Source organism: Solanum pennellii, chromosome 1, assembly GCF_001406875.1.
Source record: "Solanum pennellii chromosome 1, SPENNV200".
Lineage (NCBI taxonomy): Eukaryota > Viridiplantae > Streptophyta > Magnoliopsida > Solanales > Solanaceae > Solanum > Solanum pennellii.
Window position 1 is genome coordinate 60,376,932 of NC_028637.1, and position 13,343 is coordinate 60,390,274.

Here is a 13,343-nt window from a genome sequence, read left to right on the forward strand (position 1 = left end):
CCCCCCCCCCCCCACGCACACCACCCACCAAGCTGATATATATAAGTCATATGTTTCTATTTGTTACAAATGTAATAATACGAGGACAATAAAGAAACTTGGATAACATGTAAGTCAGCTGATCATTGGACTTCACAGTATCTTCTCTCTAATAAAGTGTGAAAGTCAGTCTCAATGTGTTTAGTTCTCTTGATGGAATACTGAATTTGATACAACATGAAGGATAGCTTGATTATCACCCACAAGTTACATCATATTGATTTTTATAAAATTTACCGAGCAACTGTTTTATCCAAACTAGATCACGAGTTGCTAGAACCATTGCTCGATTTTCTGCGTTTACAATAGATCAAGCAACCACCATATGTTTCTTTGCCCTTTAGGACACAAAATTACCTCCAACTAAAACATAAAATCCAGACATAGAATGTGGTGATCTATCCATTCAACATTTGTATATCCAATAATCAACTCATGGCATCGATCCCAGAAGAGTAGTCCTTTGTCTGGAACTGACTTGGCATGTACGTACAACTGCATCCTAATGACTACCACAGGGAAAATCCATAAACTGACTAACACGCACGGAAAAAGAAATGTCAGGTCTAGTCACGGTAAGATAACTCAACATATCAACCGACTATCTATATCTTCTATGATCATTGAGCTCCACTATCCTGGCAACAGTTTGGCATTCAGCTCCATAGGCCATCATTCTATGTTTCCTCGAGAATGTCTAAGGCATACATTCATTGTGAAATAACAATATCAAACTAAGTAACCTCAATACCTAGAAAATACTTTTGTCTATCAAGGCCTTTAGTCTAGAAATGCCAGAAGAGATATTGCTTTAAATTAGTGATATTGTCATGATCATTACCTGAGCTAACAATATCATCAAAATAAACAACCAAATAAATAACAGATCTGGAGTAGAATATCAATAAAACAAAGAATGATCAATTTCAATGCGATTCATGCTAAACTTTTGAATTACTATGCCGAAACTCCCAAACCAGGATCGAGAAGTGCAATCAACACACCATACTAGTAAATACCCCCTTGAGATAAAAATCTAGGTGATTGCTCCATAAAAACTTCTACTCAAGCTCACAATGGAGAAAAACATTCTTAGTGTCCAACTTTTTGAAACTGACTTTTTTTCTGAAACTGAATTCTGAGTGTCCAACTTATAAAGAAGTCAATGCCGGATAACAACCATAGATAGAAAAAGACAAACAAATGGTATCTTAGCAATGGGGGATAAAGTATCAATGCAATTGTGAGATAATAAGACTATAAGAGTTTGAGAGAGAACTCAGCTTGATTATTCCTCAAGTTATTGGGGTTTAAATTTCTAAGTTTATATGTCCTTAAAATTAAGGAAATCTGTACAAATTGGTACTTAATTACAATAGGTGTAAATCAAGCTACCTACTAATTACATATATGCTATAATATTCTCACGATTGTAACACTCCCCTTAAGCTTAGTGCTTACAGATTATATATACCAAACTTGCTACATCTATAACTCTTTCTAGGATCAGCTAAGGACTTGGTATGTTTGCAAGTTATCACTTGACTGCATGAACCGTGTGACAATGTTTCCTGAGAGTACGTTCTTATGAAAAAATGACAATCAATCTCCGTGTTTGATCCTCTCCTGAAACACGGGATTCGATGCAATGTGAAGTGCAGCTTTCGTATGGCACACAAGTTCCATCTTTTTAGTCTCTCCAAATTTCAACTCCTTTAGTAGTTTCTTGATATATACATATGAGTTCACATGCTGCCACCGCTATAGCCCAATATTCAGCTTCTACACTAGATCTAGAAATCATATTTTGTTTCTTAGTTTTCCAGGACACCAAACTTCCCCAACTAGAACACACTCCAGAACTGAATCGTTTATCAGAGGGTAACCCTGCCAAGTCTACAAATGGATTTCCAACAATTCTGTGTCATAAATCTTAGTAAAATAGTATTTTTCCACAAGTAGATTTTATGTATCGAAGAATGCAAATATATGCATTCCAATGATGACACCGGGAGAATGCAAGAAGTGACTTACAACACCAGGAAGATAACAACAGTCATTACTTTGGAGTTGGTGGTCCTTGTTTACTTGTGGTGAAAGAGAACATATGCTAAATTTTGTCACAAGGAAGATCCTGGTACTAGTCATGCTACTACACAGGTATTGAGAAATATTGGAGGTGCACAAGCTCAGATTCAACCAGCTAGGGAAACTCGACAGTGCCATGTGGTGTCACGAGATCAAATCCAAGTAAGTTCAATGAAGATAGAAGAAGTTCGAGATTGGCCTCAACCTAGTACTACTAGAGAGATACCCAACTTCTTGGGACTAGATGCATATTACAGAAGATTAGTGGAGGGTTTCTCACGAAGATAACGGCTCTATTGACACGTTTAACTCGAAGGTGTGGTGTTTCAGTACTCAAAACGGATGTGAAGAGGATTTCCAAAAATTAAAGACTCCATTGACTCCGACTCTGATTTTGACCTTACCTACGACGGAGGGTGGTTTCACGATTTATTCTGATGCATCTCAAGTTGGATTGGGTTGTGTCTTGAGGCGAATAGTAAAGTGGTGGCATATGCTTCTCAACAGCTAAATATTTATGAGAAGAATTATTCGATACATGACTTGCAATTGGCCCCAATAGTATTTGTACTCAAGATCAGGCGTCACTATCTTTGTGGTGAGTTGTGTGAAACCTATTTTGATACATATTCAAGCATAGAGATGTGAATCTGAGGCAACGACGGTGGTTTGAGCTATTAAAAAAATTATGATCTTACTATCTTGTATCATCCCGGAAAGGTGAACGTGGTGGCAGACGCCTTGAGTAGAAAGTCCATAAGTAGTTTGCCGGATTTACCGTTGAAAAGCGATCTATGGTCATGGATTTTCAGACATTGGCCAGTTGGGTAGTTTAAATTGATCATAAACTGGGAAGGATACTTGCAGATATGGCGGTACAATCATCCTTAGTTGGAGAAACCAAGACTAGGCAATATGAAGACCCCAATGTTGCTAGTCTACGAGATGAAGCGCAAAAGGGAGGTGTTAAGGCATTCACTATGAATAGCGAAGGTGTGTTACGTCGACATGGTAAACCGTGTATTCCCACAACGGTGATGTGAAGCAGCTAATTCTTGTAGAGGCTTCTCTATAGAAACTCCACATTCTCCCACCAACAGTCCCCGAACAAAAAGATGCATATAAGGACACAAAGGAGAAAGAATATACCTCATGAAATAAAAGGGACAAAACACACTGTAGGGATAGGGGTCCTCAACAAGGGCAGAGTTCCCTGTCGAAATACGGGACTGACATGGCTAAACCCAAATCTGTGCCACCTATATGCCGTTCCTAAAAAAGTTCTAGAAATAATAATTGCTTAAAATAAAAAGAGCAGTTGGAACTTACTTCAAGAAATATGTTTGGACAGTCTGCTAAATGCTGCGCCAGGTTAAGCGCCACAGGGGTGGTAGGTGACTCTCCAGTTGTTATGTGTTCGAAATAAAATGTAGCCAAGTTGTCCACCGCAGATGCACACTAGAATAAAATGATTAGAGTTAGTCTGTTGAGAATAAATTACAAGTTTATCCAAGAAGCCTTGTTGTTGAAATGTGACCATCTCAGATTAGGAGTTTTAAGTTGTCCAGAAGAACATAATTATATTATGTCTGACTGACATGTGGACCTGATTTTTTATCATGGGCCAAGCATGTAAAAGCATATTTTTCTTCTTGGGTGGCGACAACATCTGAACTTTGTCTGCACAGATACCAAGTTGAAATGTGTGACCACATCAGGTAAAACCTTAAGCTTTTACCACACTTTTAATTATTTAGTTATAGTATGTCCCTGACACTTGCGAAAACTAAACAGATACAAAGAAATGACGTTTGACATTTCAAGGGAAGTGGTCGACAAAACACAACCTGTGATTTGATATTTTCATCCAGTACTTTAAGTCCAGACTCAAGAGATCCAGCAATAAATGTAAAGCTACTTGAATCCAAGTTAAGTATCAACTGGATCTGGTTTTTCATCATGATCTCCAGAAATGTGAAGTAAGCTCCTGAAAGCTGTAAGATAAGACGATTGGAAGTGGTTATGTTTTAATAATGGAAGGAATATAACATGATTATTTACAGAAGGTAAAGAAATATATACACCTCAGAATTCATGCAAGTGTGCCCCACTGGATAGGATGCAATCAGGGATGAAACTACTATTCAAGATAAACTCAAGTAATTAAGTAAATTTGACAGTACTGCTCGTTCGAAGAGAATTGCAGCAATATAGCTGAAATGAACAGATTAATTTTTGCCAGAATAACAACAAAAAGGTCCACTTTTCAAATTATGGGGTCACTATTTTAAAACTAAGTTGTCTGGACTCTCCAAAAATGCTACCGCACCCGTGCCGGATCCTTAAAAATGCACTACTTGTGAAGGATCCGATACACACCTGATGATATCTTTGAAGAGTCCGAGCAACAAAGGTTTAAAATATTTGACTCAATCATATCAAGCAAAAGAAAATGTAAGCTAGACTGCTAATATGGGAAAGATCATGAGAAGGACAAACTTGATTATTCCCTCAAACTACGTTTGGTATTTATAGTACAATTTAAACAAGGGCTTTACCGTGATTTACTTTTTTTAAAATTGGCAAGTTAACTTGATAGAAATTCATACAATACATTGTATGAGACCATTTAAGTATTGAAGCTGGTTTTATGAATAAGCAGTTATGTTTGGATAGAAGTCCTAAACCATAAGCAGCTATGTTGCTCAGACTCTTCAAAAATGTTGACGGATGATCCTCCAAAAATACTGTATTTTGATAGGATCCGACACGGGCACACCAATATTTTTGGAGAGTCCGAGCAACTTAGATAAGCAGTGTGTTTGATAAAGAAGTGCCGATAAGTAAACTCTGTCAAAATTACTGAAATGTCGTCAAAACTATAAACACACAGACATTCTTTTGGAGAATCTCCTCCAAAATTTTAAATAAAATTATGCATTAAAATAATTATGTTTTGTAATTTCTATCTTAAATGCTAAAGATTAGTTTCAGAATTTCAAAATATTTTTGTGTTTGTTTTCTCTACTGGACAAACAAGTATAATTTTGTTTGTTTGACAGAAGAAAATAGAAGTTCCAATATGCAAAACAAAATAAATTATTTGTGGATATATATGACCAAACAATTAAAGGAAGACTAGAATTGAAAACAGAAGATCTAAAATTGTACGAAACAATCCAGAATTTGATGTTTCAACAAAATAATAATGTCTAAAAATCTAAACACATAGAAAATATAGTTTTATATTTAATTAAGAGAAGAATCTTAATTACCACCATGAAAAGTTAACAGAAGATCAAAGAATGAAGATAACTGATTAAAAAATATTTGCAAGCAATTTTCCTTGTCAAATATACGTGCCATAACACTCTCCTGATTTACCAGAAGCTACTGAGGGAATTGAGTTTGTTGGAAAAAGGAAAATTTCCAGTGTAATGTGACAAGAATGTTGCAGTGAGTAAGCTCAAAATTCAGTCTACAATGAGTGAAGATTTCAAGAAGAAGAGGGAGCTTCTTACTAATCTTAGGACTCATCATATAAACCCATTCTTATGTTGTATATTCATCAAGACATACAAATAAGCTTCCTCTTGTTGAAATCTTCACCGTTTAATTCCTAGTAAAATGAGAAAGAGACTCCATATCTGAGATGTGAACTTGGGAAGAAGAAATAAATGGTTGACATCTTTAGCTCCATTGTTACAAAGCAAACTTCTCTTACATAAATCAATTCCCCTTTTCTGTAATTTTGTGTGTGAAACAAGCTCCTTTCACCATTAACCATGCGAAAAGTTCCTCTTTCATAGGAGCTTTGTTTTTCCAAATAAACTTACAAGGCCAATTTTCAGTTGGGGGAGGACTTAACTGCTTGTAGCATGATATAACAGAGAAACATCCCTTAAAGTCACATTTCCAGCATAAAGTGTCACCTATGGACAGAAGGGGAGGAAAACAGTGTAGCTGAGAAAACAAAGAGCAAAGGTTGTCCACTTCCCAGTCATTAATATTACGTCTGAATGTACATCCCAGCAAGAGTTAGAATAATACTTCAGGATTCTGAGCCACTGTATGTAGAATCTTACTTTCATACATTCCCAATTTCTACTAAAGTATTCAAAAAATGTCCCAGTGAGTTCTCAGATTCTTCCATATACCACATGTTTTGGAGAGAAATCGTTGTGTGGTCATCCATGGATGAGAAATCCATATTTTGTCACAACGACATCTCTCAACAATGCTCCCAATTCCTTATTGAACCTCCAAAGCCACTTAAGCTGCAAATTTTTACTTTGAATCTTAAGTCTCTATTCTCTAATACCAAAACCTCCCGACTTGACTGTAGACACTTCATCTAACCAAATTAAAGGTTGCAATCTCTCTATTACCGTGCCACAGAAATTCTGTGCATTTTGTCTATTTTATGCACCACCGCTAATGGAAAACGAACGACATGGTATAGGTGGGTAATGAATCTAGTACACTTGATCATCACTAACCTTTGCCCAAGAAAAGATACTTCCTCTTCAACAAAGAGTTTTATATTTGCAGCCATCTTTGAAGGTCGGCTATTTCTTTCTGTTCTCACGAATCATATAATGTATTAACAAAGACAAAGAAAGAGGGAAAAGGGAAAAGGAAAAGGAAAAAGAAAACCAAATCAACTTTTTCTATGAATCTACTCACAACTTACACAAGACTCGAAAATGGCTCAAGTCTCCTCAAAGCAAAATATACAGCCAAACAAATGGCACGCCAAACACACATAGAACTATCAGTAGCGCCTATCACATCCATATTTAAAAATGTAATCTTCAAGAAAGAGAGTTTTGTATTTGCAGTACGCATCGTTGAGATAGGCTATTTCTTTGTGTTCTTACAAATCATACAATGTATTAACAAAGACGAAGAAAAAGGAAAAGAAGAGACCAAGGAAAAGGAAAAGGAAAAAGAAAACCAAATCAACTTCTTCTATGAATCTACTCCCAACTTACACAAGACTTGAAAATGGCTCAAATCTCCTCAAAGAAAAATATATAGCCATACAAATGGCACGCCAAACACATAAAACTATCAGTAGCACCTATCAAATCCATATTTAAAGATGTATATCTTGATAAAACTATTATAAATTTATAATGAAGCTACTTTCAGCATTTCTCATAAGCTAGCATAATAGTCAAAACCAAATTTCCTAAGTGTCAGATAAAACATATGCCCCATAAACAACAGGACCATTTCTTCCCACCACTATGTTGACCTCTCAAATGTCTCAGTAGTCTGTACATTTTCCTTTGTTGAAAAAAGACACTCTTAAGTGTGTTTTCTTACCTGAGTGGATGTAGACAACTTGCCCAAAGTAAACCATACGTTACACCTGCAACAAGCCCATTAAAAATTGGGGCTCTAGCTCGGTTCATTATGATGCTCCCATTCTTCATTGGGAGTATACTCCCAAATAAGTACAATGATGCAAAAAATTGTTGGAGCTTGTTGCGAAGTTTATATGTTCCAAAATCAAATAAAATATTTTTGTTCAAAGCATAAAGCACCAGAAGTTTTAAAATTCAAAAATAATATTAGTTTAAACGTACTATTATGTTTAACATTGTATAATTAAAGGAGTTAAAATTCATGTAATAAGCGTCTCAAGATATAAAATAACAAGAGAGCTTCTGAATCAAGCAGTTCTTAATTTTATACCTTTCTGTACGAGAGTATATCTGCCAAAGGAATAGATAGTGTCATCCTCATAGCTATGTCAAAAGCATCCGCAAGCGCTCTGTCTCCATAAATCTCAAACACCCCAAAATTGACGTAGTTACCAGCAAGTGCTACAGTGCAGAAGCATAAGAAATTACAGAATGAAAGGACCATCAGTTCAGTTGTTTACGCTCACATTTGTTAATATATTACAATTTCAATATTACTGTATTGTTCATTAGCTAAATACACAGAGGGAGAGAACACAAACAATCTGTTGGGAAAAGAGCAGCATATATTGTCTACGAGAAGACAAAGAGAAACGGGAAACAAAGGGAAAAAAACAAAGGCAAGCAGAACTAGCTTAAATAATTTTTCGTTTGACTTTGAAGAACAATACCATCATATAATCCAGGTTTATAGAAAAATCAACTTTATAAAATAAACTAATTTCTTATTCAGAGGAAGAAACTCTTTCAAAATGAAATCAATAAGCTACTCAAGTTAAGTTCATCACAATAGAAGGCAAAAGACAGAGAAAACAAGACAACCAAAAGCACAAGTAGTGAGCTCGGAAACTCTTCTCCGTGGCATCAAACTTTTTGTCATGAGATAGTCTTGCAAGCAAACAACATATAGGAAGCCTTCCGTTTCAAGGGCCAAAAATTACACAAATATTTAAGTCATTACCAAGATAGATAGATTAAAAGCTAAAAATCCTACCTCTTGAAAGAATTGTCAAGGAAATCCAAACACCCTTATATTTGAACTGATACATATCAACATGATTAGGCAGAGAGAGAATTCTGGATCCATATGCAACAATCAATTTGCTGACTTCACGAAAAAGAAGAATGCCACAGGGAGATGAAGTTTCAAAAGTCAGTCGTTGGGACTTGTTCAGCACAAACTCAGCTACGAATTTAAGTAATGGTGTTGTCACCTATTCCATGCATTAAAACAGAGAAGGGGACATAGTTAGATCAGCTCTAAAGGCAGAAGAAGCTAAAAAGTCTCCAAGTGTGCACCAAAGCACAAGCACTATCAAGGAATCAAGTTCCCTGTACTTAAATAGAAGATTTTCTTAAATTGTAAGGGAAAATTGCCCCCTATAAGTTGACATCCCAAAAAGCAAGTATTATTTGTTTTCAATAATTGTTGGATCTTGTTAAGCCAACCAAATTTTAACAATCTGGTAGTAGTACTCTTCATTTCACCAGCATGTTAATTCATATACACAAACGTTATCCACAGTGCAAGAAGGGTCGCTCATTATTGTAATAGCAAGCAAATGTCAAGAGAGAAGCATATATTAGATGTACTTCCACGGGGTATAACTTCTATGGAAGAATGTGTGGGAAACAGAATGGTTGTAAAGATTAAAACCAGGTGCTCTACAGAACTTCTTTTCTTTTGACAAGTTAACATCACAGTAATTAATCATCAACCCATAAGTGTTGGCCACCAAAATGAGTTTTTACATCAAAAGATCCAAAAGAAAATGGTATAAACTAGAGAAAAACACTAGGTCCTTGATCTTCTATAGGGAGCCTAGGATGTCAATAACGGAGACTGGATCATCTATGTACTCTGAATTACACCAGTAACAAAACATACGAATACAATTCATTTTCAATCTTTTCAAGGAGCTGTGAGGTATCCAAAACACCTAGAGTTCCTTTCCTTCCATATTGTCACCGGAACATTTCTCCGTCTGTCCTTGTGTGTGCTGCTTTCCTCCTCTGTAGTCCATCTTGTCAGGGCTTCTCAGGTTCTTCCTGGCATTGTACACCTAATGCCTCTTAAGCTAATAAACAGATCCCATATCTGACTGGTCATCTTACAATATAGGAACAGATGGTTAACTGCCTCAACACTTTGTCCACATAAATAGCATCTTGAGACCATATGAATTTCCATCCTCCATAGCTTATCATGAGTTAGAACTGGTTTTCTCAAAACCACCCAATTATATGGAACGTTGACTTTCTGTAGGAGTTCCAAGAGAGAAAGCTTAGTTGTGATCCCATCTGGTTCAGATCCTTGTAAGCAGAACTTACTGTAAATAGCTCTTAATATGACTGTTCCATCTGATTGTGTCTTCCTCATCCTATAGTCCCTTAAATGATAGAAAGTGCCACGAAAATTGGTCAAACTCTCAATCAGTCCTGCAGCAAACTTCCCTCCTGTGTTGACCAAACTTCATTCAATGTAGCCCCCTAATGCTAATTAAGTTCAAAATACAAGGATACAACTGCTTAAGACTTCCAATCCCCAACCAGTTATCCTACCAAAACAATATCCTCCTCTTCCTTCCATCCTTCACATTATAGCAAAGTTTCTCTGAGAAACCAGACCACAAGTTTCTAATGGATTTCCACGGACTAGTTTCTAATAGATTTCCACAGACTATAGAAGTTTTCACCGCTCTGGTCTCCCAAAAGCATTTCTTCCTATATTTAGCCCTTATCACAGTGCCCTTAAGTGTTTGTCCTTCATTTAGGTATCTCCAATCCAAAGCCGTACCGTCTTGTTTCTTTGAAATATATAAAGTTTCCCATTGACCAGAGGAAAGCCTCTCATCTGCATGTTTCCTTGCCATAAGAAATTCCTTCTGAGGGCATCTATACTTTTACCCACATTTCTAGGAAGAGGAAACAAAGACATCAAGTAGTTAAAGCATCTAAGAAAAGGTTGATCAGGACTGCCTCCAAGAGAAAGGTACTGCGATTTTCTGATTCCACCTGGTCAGCCTTTTCTCACATCGGTGTTTCAAATGACTTGGCAGATTTAGTCATAATCTGCTCCACCAATGAGCTGGCAGATTTGATTATAATCTGCTCCACAAATAGTAAATGTGGGATTAGATTATATTATTCTAGGAAAATAGTTTAGAGGAAATCCCTTGATTCAAGAATTGTCTAAGAATTAGGGACTGATTAGTTTATTTGATCTTGGTTGTTCTCTTATAAATATTGTACAAATACTATGAGTAGAGAAATATTTTTGCAGTATCTAAAATTTCATGGTATTAGAGGCAGGCCCATCATGATTTGTTGTTCACCGGTGTTGGGCCCCCATTAAGAAATGTTCTCACTCCAATTTAGGTCTGGGTGTGCGGGGGAGTATTAAGAAGTTTCACATCGGTAGAGGGATTGAAAATTGGTCTCCTTATATGGAGTTGGACAAACCTCCCTCGTGAACTAGCTTTTGGAGTTGAGTTAAGTCCACGTGTCATATATTTACAGTGTTTAGAAGGATGGGAAATCGGCTTCTTTGTATGGACTTGAAAAAACCTCCTCTCGTGCGCTAGCTTTTGGAGTTGATTTAAGCTCAGGTGCCATGTCTTTTCATGGTATTAGAGCGGAGACTTTTTTCCTCTAATATCATATGGATAAAACAGCATTTCATGGAGAGGATCTTTCTGAAACATCAATAGAAGACAAAAGTTCTCCTCTGGAAGATCCTATAGAAAATATGATGACACAATGAGGCAATGCCTCTCACATGCCACTTAACCTCTCATCGATTAAATGTGGAAAACTATCACGAATGAGCAGAGTCCGTAAAGCTTGCAATCGATGGTCATGGAAAGCTAGGACATCAGAACAAGAGATGAAATAGTCGGGAATTAGAGACCCCAAGATGAACTCCTAGAATGCACTCGTCATTTTTTGGTTATTAAATTCCATAGGACCGGTCCTTGGTAAATCTTATCTCTTTTTGCTCATCGTTAAGGATGTGTGGGAAGACGCTAGGAAGACATATCTGATGTAGAAAATGCCTCTCAAATTTTTTAGTTAAAAACTAAATTATGGCAAGCCAACCAGGGTGAGAAGAAAGTCACTACTCATTATAATAAAATGGTTTCTTTGAGGCAGGAGTAAGACCAGTATTACGATTATGAATGGGGGTGTATTGTGGATAGTGTGAAAGCAAAAGAAGGGAAGAAAATGAGAGACTACCTTTTTCAGCAAAAGGAGTTCAACAAGGTCAAGTCGCGAATCTTAGGAAAAAAATCCTATGCCCTCACTTTGTGAAACCTTTTCTGAAGTTAGGAAAGAGGAAACTAAGAGGAAAGATATGTTAAAACCTGATTTAAATGTTGAACTAAAACTTGTTAGAGACTCTTCAGCCCTTGTACCAGGTGAAGAACGGAGATGACAAAAACAAAAGGTCATGGTGCTATCATTTCAAAAAACATTGGCACACCCGTGAAACATGTTGGAAGATTCATGGAAACCACTAAACTGGAAGAAGAGAGTTGATAATCGTGCCTTTAAATATCAAATCGACAGGCCCTCCAAACAACTTTTTTGATCAGGGCAGCAACTTTCTCCAGAAACGTCTCCATTTAAAACGAAGCAACTGGAAATTATACACAAACTCCTTCAATCTCCACAATTTCGTCAAATGCACCAAATTCTTCAAATCCTTCTTGTTCTTTTACTGAAACTGGTATAATCATCTGCTTTTCTTAGTGCCAAATAGATTCTTGAATCATAGAACCACCCATTGCATATAGTTCACTCCAAAAACATTCTTCCAGATGTTCACTGACCACCACCCATTTCATAGAGTTCACTCCAAAAACACTCATCATTGCCTCATAATTGGTGCACAAAATAAATAGATGAGGAAGCAGGTCTTTGATCCATACATCCCACCATAATCTATCTCTCGGTCCATCCCCCACCTTGATATGTTAATTTGCTTCTAACTTGGGCCATAAGTTTCTAATAGCTCTCCAAACCCCCACTCCATAAGCATCCGTGCTTGTGTTACTACACCAGAATCCATCCTCCCTATATTAACATTTAATCAAATCTTTCCACAAAGCTTGCCTCATTTAAGTGTATCTCCACAACCATTTCATCAAAAGATTGTTGTTATGCTTCCTCAAATCTCTGATGCCTAAGCCACCTTTATCTTTTCTATGCAGAACTGTCGCCCACTTGACCAAATTGTATCCTTTGTTCTCTTTGCAACCATGCAAAGGAATTCTCTCCTAAGTTTGTCCAATTTCTTAACCAATTTTGCCGATATAGTGAAAAGAGACCTAGCATATGTTGGGAGAGAGTCTAGAACAGAGTTGATAAGAATGTGTCTGCCACCAAAAGAAATGTATTAAGCCGTCCATTGATACTAATATTACTTAGGAGTTAAGAAAAAGAAGAAGAAGAATGACTAAAGAGAAGGAAAAGCAAGTAAATAAGCAATTCTTTTCATAACTTGGGAAAGAGAGAAGCAGTACAATATATAGAAATCAGATGGGGACCAGTGGGGACCAATCCTGGACACATGTCCTTCTTCTACTCACTACTCTGATCTCTGTAACTTACTCATAATGGAAATTAATTCCCCCTGATAATAACAAGCATTATGGGGAATGTGTAAATACTAAAACTATATATAAAGATAACTGAGGAATAGAAACAGAATTATCTTAACTAATGCAACTCTAATGGAATCAACTGTCTGTTCATACTCTATTTAAATTTCCCTTTGTATCA

The 13,343-nt window shown here is 36.6% G+C and overlaps 1 protein-coding gene across 4 annotated transcripts in view; it reads right to left on the reverse strand.

Moving 5' to 3' along the window:
• Positions 1–13,343, reverse strand: part of LOC107007841 (exportin-7) — a 51,722-nt gene that overhangs the window by 2,718 nt on the left and 35,661 nt on the right. For 3 of the 4 annotated variants that reach the window (XM_015206648.2, XM_015206650.2, XM_027914055.1), the window contains 4 exons: positions 8,554–8,773; positions 7,831–7,961; positions 3,975–4,121; positions 3,457–3,585 (listed from right to left, as the gene is read on the reverse strand). In XM_015206648.2, coding sequence (XP_015062134.1) covers positions 3,457–3,585; positions 3,975–4,121; positions 7,831–7,961; positions 8,554–8,773 — 627 coding nt within the window. The other variant, XM_027914054.1, reaches the window with a different exon arrangement.